This window comes from Echinops telfairi, unplaced genomic scaffold (assembly GCF_000313985.2).
Source record: "Echinops telfairi isolate 266 unplaced genomic scaffold, ASM31398v2 ScPeMD7_23;HRSCAF=83, whole genome shotgun sequence".
Taxonomy (NCBI): domain Eukaryota; kingdom Metazoa; phylum Chordata; class Mammalia; order Afrosoricida; family Tenrecidae; genus Echinops; species Echinops telfairi.
Window position 1 is genome coordinate 4642030 of NW_022103920.1, and position 21083 is coordinate 4663112.

At 49.8% G+C, this 21083-nt stretch overlaps 3 protein-coding genes across 3 annotated transcripts in view; 2 read left to right on the forward strand and 1 right to left on the reverse strand.

Annotated features, from left to right (window-relative positions):
• The window catches only part of KEL (Kell metallo-endopeptidase (Kell blood group)), a 20505-nt gene extending 20364 nt beyond the window's left edge, over positions 1-141 (forward strand). The window contains exon 17 of the mRNA XM_030885263.2: positions 1-141. Coding sequence (XP_030741123.1) covers positions 1-105 — 105 coding nt within the window. The 3' untranslated portion in view covers positions 106-141.
• Positions 142-396: 255 nt separating this feature from the next.
• On the reverse strand, positions 397-1325 carry LLCFC1 (LLLL and CFNLAS motif containing 1). The gene is made up of 2 exons (XM_004714005.3): positions 1181-1325; positions 397-816 (listed from the first exon to the last, which is right to left on the reverse strand). The coding sequence occupies exons 1-2, from the start codon at positions 1323-1325 to the stop codon at positions 641-643; spliced, it is 321 nt and encodes a 106-aa protein (XP_004714062.2). The 3' UTR covers positions 397-640.
• Positions 1326-5281: 3956 nt separating this feature from the next.
• Positions 5282-21083, forward strand: part of TRPV5 (transient receptor potential cation channel subfamily V member 5) — a 44168-nt gene continuing 28366 nt past the window's right edge. The window contains exons 1-8 of the mRNA XM_004714006.2: positions 5282-5529; positions 6297-6394; positions 6557-6679; positions 6906-7043; positions 7137-7235; positions 7313-7491; positions 7887-8033; positions 9149-9361. Coding sequence (XP_004714063.1) covers positions 5402-5529; positions 6297-6394; positions 6557-6679; positions 6906-7043; positions 7137-7235; positions 7313-7491; positions 7887-8033; positions 9149-9361 — 1125 coding nt within the window. The 5' untranslated portion in view covers positions 5282-5401. The remainder of the gene's footprint in view (positions 5530-6296; positions 6395-6556; positions 6680-6905; positions 7044-7136; positions 7236-7312; positions 7492-7886; positions 8034-9148; positions 9362-21083) is intronic.

Below are 21083 nucleotides of genomic sequence, written 5' to 3' on the forward strand. Positions count from 1 at the left end.
CTGCGAGTCCACGGACCACTCAGCAACACTCGGGCCTTTGCCAGGCACTTCAGCTGTCCCTGGGGGGCCCCCATGAACCCCTCCAGCCGCTGCCAGCTCTGGTAACCTGGCTGCCTGAGACCCTCCCTAGGGACACCTCTGCATGCCCCAGCCTGTCCACGGGGCAGGCCCATCTCCCCCGACCCCACATTGAGAAATTAAAGATGCTCCAGGCTTCCCCCCCATGGGGCTTCCCAGCCGGCCCACCAGGAGAAGAGGAGGGGCCAGCACCAAGCTGGAAGCCGAGGGACTGAAGGTCAGTGAGTGGGTATCAGGGTTGGACGATTAACCAGCCTGGTGGTGACAGGGGTCCAGGTGAAGTCTCAAGGAACCGCCCCCATTATGTTCAAGATTTATTGCCACCGCGTTGGTCTTGGCCCTCCTCCCCAGTCCTTTGTCCCAGGCAAAACCAACCTGGAACCTCATGGGGGTGGAACCCTGGGCTCGATGGGGTCTCTGGCCCTGGGCTGTGAAGGGGCAGGGCGATGCTGCTGCCTCGGAGAGAGGCCAGGGGTCAGGGGTCAGTACATGATCATGAAGCGGAGGTAGAGAGCCAAGTCCTCGTCCAGGAGCCAGGCCAGGACCTCGGCCTCAATGTCCCTCATAAAAAAACCAGGATGCTGGCCAAGTTCAGGCAGAAGGCCAGGTCAAAGAGGTGTTCTCGCAGGGCAGCCGTCTCCGCCCCCTTGTCCTCCTGCTGGGCCATGTCCAGAAGCTGCCACATCTCCCCCATGGAGGAGGCCACAAAGCGCTCTTCCAGCTGTTCTTCGTCCTGATCTGGGCACGAGAGCAGCGTCTGCCCCGGGGCCACCCGCCCAGCGTGTGGGCCCCGGGGCTCACCCCAGTCCTGGGCCTATATAAGCTCTTCCAACCCAGCCACGCCCCCCTCTGGCTTCCCCTCCTCCTCTGGGCATCCTCCCCTGACAGAGATGCCTGTGGGCACACACACACACACACACACACACACATACACACACACGCAGAGGCACTCACTCATGCAGGCGCCCTGGAGCTCAGGCAGCCTGGCCAGGTATGAACGTGGCTCCAGACACTGGCCTGCTGCAGCAAGCCCTGGCTGCCTCCTACCATGCTGGAGGATCAAGCAGGCCCACCCCATATACCTCCTCCCCCGGCTCCCCACCTGTGGCCGGCAGGGTCTCTTTCGGGCTGCTCTCTGCGGAGTCTGCAATCTCCTTTGGCGGCCTCACCCCCTTCACTCGAAGCATCAGCAGCAGGAGGGTAGCCAGGATTGCGACCCTGTGCAACTGGGGGCCCAGAGGTGTCATGGGCCTGCCCCCCACCCCCTGCCGCTGGCCCACAACCTCCCCTTCCCCTGCCCGGCCCTCACCACTGCCTAGCGCTGCTTTCTCCCTTCCATCCCATGGGGCCTCTGGCTTCCTGGGCTCTGTGAGGTCACAGAAAAGGTCTGGCTCCCAGAGGGTTCCATTGCCCTGCAAGGGGGAGGCAGCCAGCAGGGGCCAGGGAGGCTTCTGGGAAGGCCAGAGTGGGTGTTCAGTGATAAAGACATCTCTGGACTTTTTGGTCAAAGATTCTGCGGAAGGATCCTGATTAACAGAGCCGACGTGCAGAACAGAATTCCAAGTTTTCAATGGAATCCAGGCTGTCCGGAGTCTTCTTCGAACCACCCCCCTGCAATCCCCTTCCACTCGCCTCAAAAAAAACTAGCTGAATTAGCACACCTGCTTTGGACTGCACACTCATTTCAAGAACTGTCCATGTGATGTGAGACTGACCAAGCTGGGCTCCTTTCTTTGAAAAGAATTAACCCTAGACCAGTCCCAAGGAGCTGGAGATTTAAGATGGCCCAAATGTCTAACTCTTCCAAGATAAGGAATCTGCTCCATTTCCCCCCACTCCTCCCTCAACTCCAGTCCCTTGCGTCCCTGGGGTTTGTGGGACACTACCAGGACCTCCCAAAACTCACAGGGCTTGGGGGAGAAACTCTTGGGTGGTGGGTGCGGTTCGGTCCCAGCTCCAAAGGCCAGGCAGAGGTGAGCCAAATGCAGGGCCAGATCGGATGTCAAGAATGTCCCATAATGACAGCAGGTCTTCTTGCTTCCACCAAAGCTCCATCAGGAAGCCGAGGTCTGGCTCACCCGGTGCGGCAGAGTGAGTGAGAGCCGGTGGTGGGACCAGTCTCTAATCAAGGAAAACAAAGGGAGTCACACCCTCTACTAAGGTAGCATAAAGACATCCCCAAGGAAATGAAGGGTGGGGCTGGGTTCACACCTTCTACTAACTCGGTCACTGCCATCAAGTGGCGGCAGCCTCATGGTCCCCCTATAAGACAGAGCAGAACTTCCCCTGTGGGTTTCTGAGACTGTCACTCTTTCTGGGAGCAGGAAACCTCATCTTTCTCACACGGGGTGACCAGTGATTTCAAACCATTGACCCCTGCGTCATCACTAGCGTAGCAGAGAGTGTAGCCACAGGCCCCAAAAGTCCAGAATTCTAACCTATCACATAGGAATTATGGCTAGAAGGGCCAAATCAATTGGCTATTATGCACATGGCTCCTGGACAAGTTGAGGGGCGAGCCCAGGGGTCTTTGAGCCCCAGAGAAGGGCAGAGGGCCTGTGGGTGGGTGGGAGCACTACTTGAATACCTATAAGCGCCATGACAGGATTGTATGGAGAACTTGTTGAGATGGTGTCTCCTGGGCTATGTAGACTTACACACACACACACACATACGTATGTGCGTGGACCCTTTCCATCATTAGATCCAGTGTGTTCATGGGCCCATTATATAGATGAGGAAATGGAGGGGGTCAAGACTACTCAGTGAGGGACCAAGCAAGATCCTGCTGGGCAAACCCTTGTGAGTCTACATGGTGAAGTCCCCCACTCCCACCCCCCTCCCGCCCATGCCTGACTAGGTTTTCCCCTAAGGGGGTGGCCTGCTGGTACCCCAGGGGCCCAGGCTGAGGCAGAGATGAGAGCGACCCTGAGGGACCCCGGGCTGCTGCCTCACCTGCAATGGACTCGTCTGGGCTGGGGTGTCGGAGAGGTTATGTGGAAGGCAGGGTGTGGACATGGACTGACATGGAGTGGGAGGGGGAGAGAAGGTGGACAGCTGTTCGGAGAGCAGGCAGCTCTCTGCCCATGCTTGGTCCCCACTAGTGGCACATCTCCTCACCTAGAAGCACTGACAGCATTTGGGGGGAGGTGGGCCCAAGGAAGTAGGGCACATGAACAGTGCAGCATCGGGACTCTCTACACTGGGTGGAAGCGGCGAGCGGGCCGGAGAAGGGAGTGGATGCTGGGCCTGGGGAACCAGTACTGGGCACTGGCCAAGAACAGGTGACAGAAACACACCCACTGGATTGAGGTCATGGGGCTACACGCCAGGTTGAGCCAGTCTGGGACCAGGAGAGGAGGCGCAGCCTATGGGTAGGGGCTGCATGGACCCAGGGAACCCTGAGAAGAATGAGAGGGGCACAGAAGGAGAGCCAGAAGGGAGCGGAGAGCCCAGGGCATGAGGTCTAGGTAGAAGACACATCCAAGGTAGAGGGGCATTGTGAAATTAAAACTCTCCACACTCACTCTCCTGCAGAGCCGCCCCTGTGGGTTTCTGAGGCTTTCTGGGAACAAAAGGGCCCATCTGTCTCCCTTGGAGCAGCTGGTGGATTCGAACTGCTGACCTTGTGGTTAGCTGCCTAATGGGAAACCTACTCTGCCACCAAGGCTGCATCTGGGGCAGCAGGGTTGTGGGGTTATGACTCGGCCCTCACAGCTGGGACAGGAGGGGCACATGGACCCCACCCAGGTCCTTGGACACCCCTCCCCCACCAGGGGACAGAGAGAAGGGCAGTGGGCGGGCAAGGCCTAATAGTGCCTGCACAACCACTCCTGCTCCATGCGGCTCTGACTGGCAGCCTCGCCCGGCCCAGTTCCTCACGGGTGCTTTCCAGCTCTGCCTTATCTGCGCATCTATGGCCCCCACCCCCTTATCACTCCGCCATCTCCTTAGCCTGGGAGTCCCAGGGCTCAGAGGCAATTAGAGCCGGCCAGAAACCAGCCCCACACTGCGACCCCCTGCCTCTCCCTCCCTCCCTCCCCCTATTTATTTTCCTTGAAGGCCAGCTCTCTACAGGTCACTGAGTCCAAGCTGTCAAGCAGGCTCTGTCTTATGGCACAGGAGGGGGTGGCCCTATGCCTGAACCCCCACCCCAAGCAAGACTGCCCCCCCTCATGTGTCCCAGTTCAAGCATCTAAAGTCAAGGTCACAGGGTTCTGTCCGGAGGATCTGGCCGGTGCCATTGGACATCTGCTCGTCCTGAGAGTGCCCTAGTCCCATGTGCCTCCCAGGTCCTGGCGCTGAGAATCGAGACATGTTTACAGCCCTGGGCAAAGCAGTCCCCGGAAGACAACACTTCCCCCAATACAGTGGTGTCCCTGCTGCTGTGCTGCACTCCTCCCGCTGGCTGGCTCACTCCCAGGAGAGGCCAACCCCAGAAGCTAACAGCCTTTGCCCCCACCCCAGCACCTCTCTGCAGAGGCTGCACCCCTGGGGCTCCTCTGGCTGGCCGTGTCCACGTGGGGTCTCCAGGGTGGGGGCTCTTTGTCACTCATGTTCCTCCCTTGAGGTGAAGCAGAGGTGACCACAGGTAGATCAGTCGCAAGGCTCTCCACCCTCCTCACCACCACCACCACCCCCCCAGGAAGGTGACCGGCCACCCCCACCCCGCACTGTGATTCTACCCTGATTTACAGGTTAGAGAAATGCTGAGATAACAGGCTGTGACAGCTTAGAGGCAGGACCCAGACGGGACCTCTGTCCCAAAAGCCAGAGGTCTTCCTGCCCCAGACCCTGCCCTGCATCGGCCAAGTTTCTGGGAACACCTTCTGTCTGTCCTGGCCCCTTCCCGAGTCCTCTGCCCTAGGCCACTGCTGGGTGTTATCCCCTCCCCTTCCTGGGTCCCCTCCCTTCAGGCCCTGTGCTGCCCCTGGCTCAGCTGGAGAGAGGGCTCCTCCCCCGGCAGGAAAACCACACCCACTCAGGATCCCACACAAGGAACGAACACCCAGGCTCACACAGACAGACAGACACACAGACAGACAGACACACAGACAGATACGCATAGGCTCACATAGACAGGCACATAGGTATACACAGACACACATTTACATAGAATAGACACACACAAGCACGGAACAGAGACACAGGTATCACAGACAGAAACACAGGCGTATAGACAGACACACGGAGCACATAGACACACAAAACACTGACACGTGCACACACACACACACACACACACACACACACACACACTGGGGTACCCTCAGGGTCCACCTGCTTCTAGGAGGCAAAGTACTCTAGGGTCCTGGCGGGGGGCATGGGGGCACCCCCACGCAAGGCTAAGCGACCCTGGGCCCTGCTGCAGAAGCGTCTGAGCTCCTGGTTCATCAGAGAAGGGAGCTGGCAGCGGCGTCTGGATGAGGCCCATATGCAGCAGCAGAAGAGGTGGGTACCCCGCACCCCCAGGCCGGGCTGCCTGTTGGGGGCAGGGCAGAGGGCAGTCAGGGGGTCAACCTCACGGAGGAGCAGCTGGGAGACGAGGAGGAGAAACCCTGTGTGTCCAGCTCACCAGTCTTAGAGACTGCCTTGGTGAGGCTCCTGGAGGGAGCATTTCAGGGTGGCCTCCCAGGTGCAGGTAGGCCACTGCCCACCTTCCTGGGGTGTTGGGGGCCCAGTCTCACCTGATGCACCAACATCCAGCCTGACCCCGCCTGCTGGGTGGCTGCAAGCTGACCACTACCCCCATCTCAGGTCCCAAGGTGGGACCTTCAGGCTTTGACCCCAACAACTCCTTTGTGGGTAGCTCTATAAGGGGCTGGACAGGCCTCAGAACAGGCCGTGGGCTCCATCTGCCCAGCTGCCTGCTCCCTGCCCTAGGTGTCAGGCCCCGAACCTTGGCATCAAGAACAGGGATAGGGGACTGGGCATCAAGGGGGCAAGTCTGAGTCCCACCCCCGCCCTATTCACAGAGAGCTCCCCTCTTCCAGCTCAGTGGCCGTGGGAGAGAGTCCTGGGATGGGACCCTGCTTCCCCGCTACCTCAGTCTTCGGCTCACTGTGATGTTTCGCTGAGTATTTCCTACCCTCGACCACGACAGAAAAAGACAGCGAAGAATTAGCCCCCCAATCAGAGGGACTGGCAGCCCAGTCCCCGGCAGCCAGGAGGGGATAGACAGCCCACAAGCCCCTCAACTTGTGCTCACTGTCCCCCAGGATCCGAGAGTCGCCACTGCTCCAGGCGGCCAAAGCGAACGACCTGTGTGCCCTGAAGAAACTCCGGCTGGACAGAGCCTGCGACTTTGCACAGAGAGGTGGGCGCACTGGCAATGGGTGGGTCAGACGGCTGCCCCAGCACCCTGGCTCTGGGTGTTTTCACAAAGGGCAAAGGGGTCCGCTGGGCCCGTCCTTGTGGGGCTCTGGAAGGACCTGGCATCTCTGTCGCCACCACCACCACCACCCCCCACCACCCCCAGGAGCCCTGGGGGAGACGGCGCTGCACGTGGCTGCGCTCTACGACAACCTGGAGGCGGCTCTGCTGCTGATGGAGGCGGCCCCGGAGCTGGTCCGGGAGCCCATGATCTCCGAGCTGTACGAGGGTGAGGCTGGGGCCCAGGCCTGTGAGGTGTGATGGGGAGGCTGGGGACTAGGCAGGAGAAGCTGGCTGTAGGCTAGAGGAGTATGCATTTCAAATCACCTGCCTGGGCATGTGGGGAGCCCCTGCCTCATAGCTGATGCTCACACCTCAGCCCTCAGCCCTCCACCCGCCCTGGGGAAAAGGTCAACCCTCGCGGGGACAGTGCCCCTGACGCCCTCTCTGGCCAGGCCAGACCGCGCTGCACATAGCCATCGTGAACCAGAACGTGAACCTGGTCCGAGCTCTGCTCGCCCATGGGGCCAGCGTCTCAGCCCGAGCCACTGGGACCGCCTTCTGCCGCAGCCCCCGCAACCTCATCTACTTTGGTGAGAGCCAGGGTCCTGGTGGGCATGCGCAGGGTTCCGCGCTCCTGTTCCCCACGCGGCCCTGAGTTGAGCCGCAGTGTGCTCTGCCCCCAGGGGAGCACCCGCTGTCCTTTGCCGCCTGCGTGGGCAGTGAGGAGATCGTGCGGCTGCTCATTGAGAACGGAGCCGACCTGCGCGCCCAGGATGCCCTGGGTAAGAAGGGTGGGGCCGGGGGGGGGGTGGCTCCCTGGGCCTGGATGGGGCGGCCACGTGACACCCTGTCCTCCCAGGGAACACCGTGCTGCACATCCTCACCCTGCAGCCCAACAAGACCTTCGCCTGCCAGATGTACAACCTGCTGCTGTCCCATGATGGGCGTGGGGGCGACCCCCTGCAGTCCCTGGACCTCGTGCCTAACCACCAGGGTCTCACCCCCTTCAAGCTGGCTGGGGTGGAGGGCAACACAGTGGTAAGGGCACCCCCAGCCCCGCTCCTTGGCGCCCTGGCCCCCATGCTGGCTCTTAAGGTCCTTGGGCTCATGCCCCCTGCCCCCAGCCCAGGTGGAGGGACCCTTTCTCTGCCCCACCATATTGCTCTCCGGTTGTCTGACTATCCCCATCCCTCCTGGTATCCCCTGTGCCCTTCCGCCCTCAGAGAACCAGCCCTCGGGCTCTGGGAACAGGATGAGAGAGGGGGCTGGGGTCACAGAAGAGCTGAAGCTGTCCACTCCAACGGTCCTTGTCCCACCCAGTGACCAGCCCCAGGAAGGTGACCGGTGGTCTTGTCCCCAGAGGAGCCCCACCCACCTCTGGTGACTGTCCCCAAATAGGCAACCAGCCCTTTTTGTCGCTGCCCCACCCCCAGATGTTCCAGCACCTGATGCAGCGCCGGAAGCACATCCAGTGGACGTACGGACCGCTGACCTCCACCCTCTACGACCTCACCGAGATCGACTCCTGCGGGGAGGAGCTGTCCTTTCTCGAGCTCGTGGTCTCCTCCAAGAAGCGGGAGGTACGGTGTCCAGGAGGGGCAGCCTTGGGCAGCCACTGTCCTGCAGGGGATGGCTTCCTCCACCTTGGGGAGATCCATCTAGAGCAGACCCTGGTCCCACCACCCTCCCTCTCCTGCTCTCTCCCCTCTGAGCTCCAGCCCTTCCTGCACCTCTGCTTACATTTCAAGGGAGCCACCTTCCTCTTGGGAGATACTTCTGTCCTGCTGCTTACCTGCTCGTTCATTCATTCATTCATTCATTCATTTGTTCATCATTCATTCAGAATAGGGAGCAGCAGCTGTGTCCCGGGAGTTGAGTGCACAAGATGCCTCTATGAGTTGAATGAGCTCAAGGACATCTGGTGGTACTCCAACCCTTAGTTCCACAGGAGCCCTTGACTCATATATCTTATGAAGAAAACAAGACTAGAATACCCTAGACCTCCGGCCCTTACCTGGCAGGTATGCCTGTATCCTCTATAGGCCCCAGGGGAGGCACACTGTCCACTGATGGCTCATCCCTCCTCCTGGGCTTAGAATCTGTTCTTCCTATTGAGGCCCTCATCCCATCCATTGCCCCATGTCACTGGGGGCTTCAACCCCTCACTGGCGACTGCCCATCAGAGGACCCTCTCACCTGGCCTGGGGCACCCCCACATCCTGCCATCTGTGCCCTCTGTGACTGTCCCCCAGTCCACAGGGTGTGCTGGGAAAATACGCCGGAATCCTCCCATTGTTCTCTGTTTCCTTACCAAAGAAAGCAAACTCCCTACCTCTGTGTCAAATGTAGGATGGCCTGGCCTTTGTCTCCTTCACCACGTCCAAGAGATCTCCCCACATCCCCACCCCACCTCACCTGCAAACGGGCCGTGGCTTCTCATCCTACCTTCTTGCTTTGCCAACTGAGGCTGCTTGAGGGAATGATCTTTCTTAGTCCCTCCCCTCATGCAATCACCTGCTGCTCATCCTTCAAAGCCTCTCTGGTCTGTAGTAGTTTATCTGCAGCCCTTGCACGACAAGGCCCAGCATGCAGAATTGCCGACCACTTATCTGGAAAGGGAATGGCTACCTGCCCTGCCCCTTTGGGTCCCAGCCTTCGTGTTGGTCAAATTGAGCAGCACTCTCTGCTGCTGCAGGCACGTCAGATCCTGGACCAGACGCCTGTGAAGGAGCTGGTCAGCCTCAAGTGGAAGCAGTACGGGCGGCCGTACTTCTGTGTGCTGAGCACCATCTACCTGCTCTACATCATCTGCTTCACCATGTGCTGCGTCTACCGGCCGCTCAAGTCCCGTGGGTACAACCGCACTCACTCTCGGGACATCACCATCCTCCAACAGAAGCCCCTGCAGGTGACTCTTCTCACACTCAGTGATTGGGGTAGTAACACGAGTGGGGGGTGGTACTGATGAGCAGAATGACACCCCTCTTCCCCAGGAGCACTGTCACTCACTGGGGCCAGGTGGAAGGTAGGCATGGCAACAGGGACCAAGAGGGGCACTTAGTGCATGAGAGTTCATTTGTCTGTTCAAGAAGCTATGGTATTTTTTCTTTCTTCTTCTTTTTTTTTTATTAAATACTTTTACTGGGGGCTCTTACATCTCTTATCACAATCCATACAATCATCCACTGTGTCAAGCACATGTGTACATATGCTGCCATCATCATTTTCAAAGCATTTCCTTTCTACTTGAGCCCTTTATATCAGTTCCTCATTTGTCCCCCTCCCTCCTTCTCCTGCCCTCCCTCATGGACCCTTGATAAGTTATAGATTATTATTTTCACATCTTTAATCATCCTCTGTCACCTTTCACCCACTTATCTGTTGTTCAGCCCCCTGGGAAGGGATTATATATTGATCCTTGTGATCAATTCCTCCTTTCTCCCTGTAACTTCCCCTTACCCTCCTGGTATCCCTATTCTCATTGTTGGCCCTGAGGGGTTTATCTATCCTGGATTCCCTGTGTTTCAGGCTCTTATCTGTAGCAGTGTGCATGTTCTGGCCTAGTCCAATTTGTAAGGTAGAATTGAGGTCATGATAGTGGAGGGAAGGAAGCAATAAGGAACTAGAGGAAAGTTGTGTGTTTAATCAGTGCTATACTGCACCCGGACTGACTCATCTCTTACTTGTGACCCTTCTATAAGGGGATGTCCAATTGTCTACCGATGGGCTTTGGGTCTCCACTACCCGACATATACCCCCTTCATTCACACTGGGTATGATTTTGTTCTGGGTCTTAGATGCCTGATTCCTAATCCCATTGACACCTCATGATCACACAGGCTGGTGTGCTTCTTCCATGCGAGCTTTGTTGCTTCTCAGCTAGATGGCCGCTTATTTATTTTCAAGCCTTTAAGACTCCAGATGCTATGTCTTTTGATAGCCAGGCATCTTCCAAGCTATGGCATTTTTTTCATGAACATGGAAGGAGTGCTTGGTATTATGAACCCAGGACATTTATGAGACATTTTAACATTAAAAAGGGAGCACTGGTTGCATAGTGGTTACACATTGGGCTGCCATCCACAAGGTCAGCTGTTCTAAACCACCAACCACGCCACGAGAGAGACACCTCTCAACTCCTGTAAACAGTGCCAGTCTAGGAAACCAACAGAAAGGTCACTATGAGTCGGCATCGACTTGGTGGCAGTGAGTTGAGTTCAGTTTTCTGCTCCCATAAAGAATTATAGTCTCTGAAACTCACAGTGGCAGTTCTACCCTGTCCTGTAGAGTGGCTGTGAGTCAGCATCCACTTGATGGCAGTGAGCATTACTTTTTACTACGTACAAAGAAGATGGAAGTGGGAAGCTGAAGAGAAACTGCTGTTCTAAGAGAAAAATCATGCTCCAAGCACCTGCCTCCATTCTGGCCTGTTAGGACAACACAGAAAGTCCTCCTGTCCAGTGTTCTTTTCTGTGTACTGTCAATATGGTGCATTGGCAACACTGGGCCAGCTGCCTCACCACCTGCCCTACTCACCCCAGAAGGATGCCAGGATTAGCAGCAGCTCAAAGGCAATAATCTCCGTGCCCCCTTTGTAAATCTTCCTTCCACTGATGTCCTTGAAGACCGGGTGTGTGAGGATGCTTGGGGTGTGGAGGAGATTGAAAATTTGCCCTTGAAAGTTGCAATCGGCTTTCTGTGTGTAGAGTGATTAGAGCACACTTCTGAGCATAGAGATTCAACAAGTGTATTTGCCATATAGAGTCTGATTGGATTGCTCATGGGTGCCACATATGTTATAAGGTAAGTGTTGGACTGCTAAGATTCATGGTTCAAACCCAGCAACTGCACTGTGGGTGCTAAATGAAGCTATCTGCTCCCATAAAGATTTGCAGCCTCAGAAACCCTATGAAGAGTCACTATGAGCTGTAATTGATTATATGGCAGTGGGTTAGGGATATGTTAAAACAGCTGAAAGGGGCCTTCTTCCGTTTCCTTATAGAGTTGGTGATTCTTCTTCTTCTTTTTTTTCCCCAATCTCCTTCCAGAATGGTGCTGGAATCTGGATCAAGATTGTACTAAATCTGTAGGTTGCTTTGGGTAGTACTCACATTTCCACAATGTTAAATCTTCCTATCCATGAGCATGGTATATTCTTCTATTTATGTAGGTCTGTTTGGGTTTCTAGTAGTGGTATTTTATCGTTTTCTTCATACAGATATTTTGTTTCTCTGGATATATTTATTCTTAATGACTTCATATTTGGAGTGACTAGATATATTCATCCATTATGTAGATCTGTTTTAGTTTCTAGTAGTAATATTTTATAGTTTTCTTTGTATAGGTATTTTGTTTCTCTGGGTATGTTTATTCCTAATGATTTCATATTTTGGCTGACTATTGTAAAGGGTATTGTTTTCCTGATCTTCCTTTCAAAGCTCTCTTCATTAGCTTTTTTGGTATGTTGATCTTGTACCCTGACACTTTGTTGAATACTTTAATAACTTCCAACAATGTTCTTGCCAAGACATTGGTACTTTCTATGTATAGGATGTATAGGGTCATATCATCTACAGGTAAAATCTTACGTTTTCATTGCCAACTTGGATGTCTTTAATTTCCCTTTTGTATCTGGTAGCTCTGGCTAAGACTTCCAGGACAATGTTGAATAGGAGTGGTGATAAAAGGCATCCTTCCCATTCACAAGGGAAGTGCTTTTTGTTCCTCCCTTCTTAGAGTAACCTTGACCATTGATTTTGTATCCATGCCTTTATTAAGTTCAGGAATTTCCCTTATATTCCTATTTTTTTAGTGTTTTTATCAGAAATAGGTATTGGGTTTTATTAAGTGCCTTTTCTGTGTCAACTGATGTGAACATGTAGTCATTTTCATTTGTTTTCCTTATGTGATGATTACATTGATTATTTTTCTAATATAGTTCAGTCCTTGCACATGTGACTTGAGTCCCCCTTGGTCATGTGCATTAATTTTTTGATACATTATTGGAACCTATTGGCTAGCATTTTGTTATGAATTTTTGCATCTATGTTCTTATATTTATATCTATCAGTTTGTCATACTGTAGTAGTGTGTGTGTGTGTGTGTGTGTGTGTGTTGCTGGAAGTTATGCCATCAGTATATCCCATACCAAAACCCATGATGAGCAGGTTATACCAGGCTTCCAGACTAAGCACAGACGAGATAGAAGGAATAGAATGCTCACTTCTGAGGGATTCGCCATAGAAACCATTTGAATACCAGCAGAACATTGTCAGATACAGTTCCAGAAGATGAGCCCCCTCAGCTTGGAGGCGTTCAAAAAACAACTTGGAAAGAGCTGCTTCCTCAAAGTAGACTAAAATTTAAAAACCTGGATGGAGTAAAGCTTTCAGGACTTTCAGTGACTCAGGATGAGAAGAAACAGCTACAAATCCACCCATTAATAATTAGAACATGCAATGTAAAAAATATGAGTCTAATAACATAAGTCATCAATATGAAATGGAACACATAAAATTCCATCTCCTAGGCATTAATGAGCTGAAATGGACTGGTATGGGCTATTTTGAGTCAGACAATCATATGGTTAACTATTTTGGGAATGACACATCCAGAGGGATGGAGTCAAATTCATCTTCGAAAAGAACATTTCAAGGACTGTCTTGAAGCACAAGCCTGTCTGCAATAGGATCTATATGCCTATAAGGAAGTCTAGTTAGGGCAATCATTATTCAAATTTATACACCAACCACTAAAACCAGTGATGGGGAAAATGAAGAATTATAACAACATTTTTGGTTTGAAATTTATCAAACATACCATTAATGATCACATGAGAGAAATTTGCAAGACCACTGACTCTTTCATTACAAATACCTTTTTCCAATATTATAAATGGACACTATACGCTTAGGCATTACCGGATGGAATATACAGGAATAAAATTGACTACATCTGTGGGGAACGTTGATGGAGAAGCTCAATATTATCAGCCAAAGCAAGCCCAGGGGCCCACTGTGGAACAGTCACTCAATTGTTAAAGAGACTGTCTCGTCCCTATTTAAGTGTTTTGACCCTTCATCAAGACCACTTATCTCTAGGTGGATCTATTTAGTTCTGAGTTCCAGTACTATCAACTATAACTGTTCCATTTGGTCTCTCATGTCTTTGTTGTAGAGGGTCTATTTGGGATGTCTGCCTAGTTCCTCAGCTTTGACTTTATCATTTCTTCTATTCATTTAAACTTCTCTACTTTAAAGAGCAATTTTCAGTCTCTTTTGACAACCACCTTGGTCTTTTCTTTCTTTCTTGTCTCTTTTAATAACTTTTGACTTTCTTTGTGTACAGGGCCCTTGATAGGATCCCACACTCGGCTTATTTTCATCCGTTAGGCTTCAATGTTTCAAATGTGTTCTTGAGATAGTTTCTAAATTCAGGTAACATATATTCAAGGTTGTATTTTGTCTTTGGAGGACTTGTTTTGATTTTCTACAACTTCACCTTGAACTTTCATATGAGCAAGTGATTGTCTGTTCCACGGTCATCCCCTGGCCTTTGTTTGAGTTGATGATACAGATGTTGTCCGTTTCATTTCAGTGTTTTTCATCAGGTGAGGTCCATGTTTAAAGCCACCATTCACATTGTTGGGAAAAAAAAGGTTTTTTTCAACAAAGAAGGTGTTGGTCTTGTAAATTTTTATTAAGTGATCTCCACGGTCATGTCTGTCACCAAGGCCATCTTTCCCAATTAATGATCCTCCTTGTCTCCCACTTCCACATTTGCCACCTGTAACCATCAATGCATCTTGATTGCATATTTTATCAATTTCACAATGCAGAAGGTGATAGACTGTTTCATAATTGGCACTAATGGTTGATGTGCAAATTAGAGTAATAGTCATATTTACTGATCTACCTGGTAGTATGTGTGATAACATACTATATTATATATAGTATATATACACTGTCAGTGATAGGATAATATATATAAACATGTAGAATAATGCATAGGTGATGTGTAATTTATATGTTGCATATATCACCTATCTATTTATACAGGTATAGATGATACACCTATGGCTGATATGATATAGGTGATATGCCTATAATATCACCCATATATGTTAACAGGTGATATGTGATAATATATAGGTGATGTGGAGGTGGTATATAGGGTAATGTATATTAATTTATTATATTACCCTACCACTGACAGTACTACTAATAATATATATTATCCTAGCAGTGATAGTGTACATACTATGAGGTTAATATGAATGGTGGTATGGTGGGTTATGCTTTGTGCTGCCAATCACAAGGCTAGCAGTTGGAAACTATCAGCTGCTCTGTGAGAGAATGGTAAGGCTTTCTACTTCTGTGAAGAGTTGCAGCCTCATAAAGCAACAGGAGCTTCCAGTCCTACAGGGTTTCTATGAGTTAGAATCAACTCAATGGCAGTTTTGTGGATCACTGGCAGCGTTGGACTTTAGCATTGACTTTGCAACATTATTTTTGTACAATGAATGTGACCACTTTCTCTTCTATTTGCCATTACTCCTGGCAGAATAGACCATATGATTATCTGATTAAAATGATCTAAACCAGTCTACTCTACTTCACTAATGCCTAGGATGCTGATCTTGATGGGTCCCATTTCATTTTTAATGACTTCCACTCTTTCTAGCCACATACTCTGTACACTCCAGTAATCCATCCAATTATTCATGGATGGATGTTTGTATCCATTTCTTCTGGTTTTGAGTCATGCTACAGCAATAAGGGAAGGTCCCAGAAGCTGTACCCCATCCACATAATTAGGTTGACTCTACTTTGAGGAGGCAGCTCTTCCCCGGTTGTAGTTTCAGTACATTCCAACGTATTTTCAATTTACCTAGAAGTTGACTGCCAGGTTATTCTTACACCCAGTTGGGCCAGTGGAATAGTGGGCTTAGAATCTTCATGAAGAAGATCTCCAGGCCGTTCTCCTGCAAAGCTGCTGGGTGAGTGTGTTAGTCTGAATAGAAAAGAGAAACAAATTCATAGACACTCATATGTATATAAGAAAGAGTTTTATATATAACAGCAATTGTATATTGAGAAAACATCCCAACCCAGCCCAAATCAAGTCCATAAGTCTGATATTATCCCATATGTCTGATACCGGTCTATAAAATCCTCTGTAGACTCACACAGCCGGGAAATGACTCCAAACGTAGGAAGATACAGGCCAGTGGGTGGAAAGTCTTGTGGATCCAGTGACAGTGGAAGCATCTCAGCACTGGTGTGGGTCTCCATTTGGTTCCTCCAGTTCCAGGGCTCTGGCTCCATCAGCATAGCTACATACATGTGGCTTTTCAGCAGGAAGACGAAGCAGAGAGTGTGTCCTGCCTCCAGTGAGCTATTTATCTCCATTGTGCCTCCAAATGAGGTGATCAAGCTGTGACCTGATTGACCGGCTAGACTTCACCCCTTTCTCAGGTTGACAGTAGATCATGTAACTGCCACAGTGAGTTCAAATGGCTACCCTTCAGTTTGCAATTTAGCACCTAACTGTTGCTCCATTTGGGACTCTTCATCCACGTGTATAGGAGTGAGGACTCCACACATATTTTTTAGGGGGCACAACCCAGTCCATAACAAATAGCCTAATCACGAGGAGCCCTGGTGGCATACTGGCTATGAATTGGGCTGTAATCTTCAAGGTGAGCAATTCAAAACCATCAACTCCTCCCCAGGAGAAAGAAGAGCCTCTCTATTTCCATAAAGAGTTAGTTTCAGAAACCCACAGGGGCAATTCTACACTGTCCTACAGGAAAGCCATGAGTCAGAATGGACTCAATAGCAGTGAGTTTGTTTTGTTTTTTAATACCCTAATCCACGAACACAATTTCTATCACCCTTTTTAACATGCTGTACACGAGGTCAAGCAAGATTACAGTTGGCCAAAGCGAGGGCTGGGAGTGAATCTCAGAATTTGGAGTTCTCTCTCTCTCCCTCCAGAGTGAGGTTGGGGATCTCAATCTTCTCATTAGGGATCTATTACCTGAGAGGTTCCTGTCTCTAGAAGTTGAGCTGCCGGGGCCTGCTACACTCAATATTTATCTGTCATAATGAGGGAGTGCTGGAGTACTGGGTCAGGAGGTCACATATGGGGCCCCTTCCTCCACCCACAGCTGCTGAGCTGTGACTCTTCCCCAGTCTTGATAGCAGACATCATTCTCCGATGTATTTGACTGGTCAGCCCCATTCTTGTTGGAATCGGTAAAGGTCTCCACTGTAGAGAGTGGGTGTTGGCCAAGTTAATCCTGAATAGAGGAGCCGGAGCATGAGATGAATCCTTAGGCAGAGGCCAGTGTCATATGTATAGAGTACACATCAGAATCCCTGAAGAACTTTTCAGGAGATGCCCACGTCTGCTCCAAGCCCATCAAGTTAGAATGTCCAGAGCTGGGCCAGCCCTAGGGCTCTAGTACAAGCTTCCCAAGGGGAGTTAATGGGAAGTCTGGCTAGGAATCCCCCAGATTAGAGGTTCTAAGCAGTTCTTCATGGAGAGCCAGCAGGTTCCCCTCCCAGGGACCCGGGAAGGAGTCAAGGGCACAGGACTGGCATTTGCAGGCTGGTTCTGGTATCCTCCCACTCCTGACCTTTCCAGCAGTGGAACAGTCCAGTAGAGCCCCAGGCCTTCACCTCCACAGCTGGCATTCCCTCCCACTCTCAATAAAGGATGATGGGCAGTCTGGTGAGAAGGAACTGGTTGCTGACAGTTTTTGAAATTTTCAAGCCATGTGATCAAGCAAGGAATTTCAGGCATGGTTGGGAGACATTCCCAAGGTGGTGGTGGGGGGATACTTCTAAGTGCATCATTAGCCAGCCTTGCTTGGGTGACCTTGAGCTTTCGTTACCATCTACCATGGAGTCAGCTCTGCCTCATGACCCACGGCATTCAACAGAAAGGAGCATTACCCTGTCCCGTGCCATCTTCAGGACAACTGCTGTGCTCAAGTCCAGGTGTCCTATGTGCATTCTGAGTAACCCTGGGGCTCACCTTCCAGTACTGTGTCAGACCCTGGATTCAGTACTTTCTGATAGCCAGGCACCATCCGATTTCTTCACCACACTTTGTATAGCACCCATATCTTCAGTGATCTCTTAAAGAGGGCAATTACAAGGTTTTATTTTGATTGATAGGGTTTCAGTGGCATATTTTCATAGAGCATCAGTGGAAACAAGGGAAACCCTCTCTGAGATGGATTTGCACAGCTGCCCTAACAATGGCTTCAGGCATGCTACCAACCATCGTGAAGTTGGTGCTCTGTTCTCCACCAGTTCACCAGGAGTGGGGGCCAACTAACAACAAGAATCAATTTCAGAAATAGTTCACAAGGACTTTCTTCCTACTCTCTCTTAGTCTGGAAGGTTTGCGGAAACCAGTGGGTGGCCTAGCTTCCATTATCACAGCAACATGCAAGCCTCCCCAGTATGACAAACTGACAGGTGGGTAGTGGGACACTGCGCTCTGAATCTAGAAATCCCAGGAAGGTCCTATTAGTTAGTACTTTTTTCTTCCATTTGTCTGCATTTGGATCTCCCCATTGCCACTTTCTGGCTTCCTCTCTAGCTATATTCCCCCACTGTCTAGCTCTCCACAAGTCTCAGTTTGCATTGACCTGCCTCCTGCCCTGCCCCCCTCATTCTTTCCTTACTTGTTAATAGACCACTCACCACATTGTATGCTGGGAAAAATTAGTGAGAGTCACTGGTCCCTGGCACCGAGGAGCTCCAAGATTCCTGATAGGACCCTGACCATATCAGTGAGCTGGGGCGAAGACCTCACCACGTGCCCACAGAAGGGGAAAGAGGGCCTAGTGGAGTGTCCACCTAAGTGGAGTCCTGAGCAGAACTTGCTGCGGAGAGGGCGGGAGCCAACCAAGCAAGACGAAACCCTCGACAACTTCAATCACTTCTCCATTTACCATGACATTATCTATTGGTCTAGTTGTGGGGATTTTTCGTCTTCTTTACATTGAGTTACAATCCACACTGAAGGCTGCAAACCTTGATCTTCATCAGCAAGTGCTTCAAAGCCTCCTCTCTTTCAGCAAGCAAGGTGGTGTCATCTGCATATAGCAAGTTGTGAATAAGCCTTCTTCCAAACCTGATGCTGCCCTCTTTTCCACATCTTCTCTGACGATTTGCTCAGCATATAGATTGAACAAGTATGATAAGAGGATACAACCCTGATGCACACCTGTCCCGATTTAAGCCAGGCAGTGTTCCCTGGTTCTTTGGGAATAATTGCCCCTTGATCCATGTAGAAGTTCCACATGAGCATAAGGAAGTATTTTATAATCCCCATTCTGCTCAGGGCTATTCATAGTTTGCTATGATCCACACAGTCGAATGCCTTGGCACACAAGCAAAATCTTTCTAGTATTCTCTGCTTTCAACCAAGATCCATCTGACATCAGCACTGACAGCCCTTGTTTCATGTCCTCTTCTGAATCGGGCCTGAGCCTCTGCAAGCTCCCTGTCAAGGGACCACTGCCACCATTGTTGGATTATCTTCAGCAAAAATGTACTCCCATGTGATATTAATGATATTTTCCTAAAATTTGAGCATTATGTTGGACCACCTTTCTTTGGAACAGGTACCAATATTAATTTCTTCCATCAGTTGCTTAAGCAGCTGTCTTCCAAGTCCCCTGGCATAGACCAGTGAGTACTCCCAATGCTTCATCAGCTTGTTGAAACCTTTAAATTGGTATTCTGTACATCAATTCCTGGAGCCTTGTTTTTGGCTAATGCTTGTGGTGCAGCTTGAACTTCTTCCATCAGCACCACTGTTTCTTGCTCATATGCTACCTCCTAAAATGACTGACTGTGGACGAATTCTTTTTGAGACAGTGACTCTGTATTCTTTCCATTTTCTTTCGATGCTTCCTGCAGCATTCAATATTTTGCCCATAAAGAGGTCTTTATATAAAAGCTCAAATTGTGAACATCCAACTTTCAGAAGGCTATGGGGATAGAGATGTAAATAGCCCTACTATCAGGCAGAGATTATTGTAAACCTGATGATGGTGGCTGAAATTAGGGTCTTATAGAATACCTGATAGAATACCTGAGCCAACCAAGCAGGATGAAACCCTTGACAACTTCAGTCATTTCTCCGTTTAGGGAATAGACTGCCCTCTTGACCCATTCTGAATGTGTTCTAGGTTTAAATATTTCTCAATTTTTTTCTTGACAGAGGTTTTGTTCCTCTGGATTATTTTAATATTGCTGGTGGGCTTTTTCTCTTCTTTCCTTTTCTGGTCTTTGCTATGGTTCCAAGTCTCTAAAGCACAGAAGAAGCAGATGTCTAGAGACAATAATTGACGTAATGGCTTGTCAGAGATAGGTGGGTGGAGGGAGAGGTTGAGGAAAATTGGGGAGCAAACAGTGAATACTGGAGGAGGGTAGATGCACTGGAACTGATTAAGGTGATGTATACACAACACTTCTTAAAATATGACTGAACTGTGGTAGTGTATGATATGTGAATTTTATTGCGATAAAACTGTTGGGAAGAAGAAAAAAAACCTAACAGATTTAAAAGAAGAGAAAAAGAAAAACTGAAGGGGAAATACATGTGAATTAACCTCTGGTGAATCTCCCCATGAGCATGGACCAGGCATGTGTATATCCTCACTGTCATAACAGAGTGCATGGGAAAATGCATTATGGCAGCTGTAAGTTAAAGTCTAACAACTTATCATTCGATCTCTCTTTTGACCTACTTTCAAGTTGTTCTGGTTTTTAATATTTTCTGTTTTCTTTTCAACTAGAGTTTTTCTCTGTTTTATTATTTTTGCTAGCTTTTTTACTCTGTTTTTTGTTTTATGGTATATGAAATCCAGGATGGCTGAGTCTATAGAGACTGGATTAATGGTTAATAGAGACTGGTAACTGGATTAATGGTTCCATTGGGGTACAGCAGTGGAGGTCGTGGTAAAATGGGGAGCTAATAAGCAGGACATTAAGAAAGAAGAAAATGTTCTACAACGCTCCTTGATATGGTTGGAATGTTGAATTGTATGATATTTGGATTATGTCCCAATCAAAGCGTTCATTTTAAAAAAGACAAGATTCTATAATAATAAACACCTTTCTCTGAGCTCTGAAAGCATATTTTGCCCATAGAATCTTTCAATAGTGCATCGCGAGGCTTGAATTTTTCTTGAGTTCTTTAGGTCAAGGTATGGGGAGTGTGTCCGTCCTTTTGCTTTGCTAACTACCCGTTTTTGCACATTTCGTTATAGCATTCGACTTTTTCTTCTTGAACCGCCCTTTGAAATTTTCCGTTCAGGTTTGGACTTCTTCATTTCTTCCACTTTCCTGAGTGCTCTGTGAAGAAGAGCAAACTTCAGCGTCTCTTCTGACATCCAGTTTGATCTTTTCTTTCTTCCTTGTCTTTTCAATGACCTTTTGCTTTCTTTTTAAAAAAAAACATTTTATTAGGGGCTCATACAGCTCTTATCACAATCCATACACACATCAGTTGTGTAAAGCGCATTTGTACATCATTCTCAAAACATTTTCTCTCCACTTAAACCCCCGACATGAGGTCCTCATTTTCCCCTCCCTCCCCGC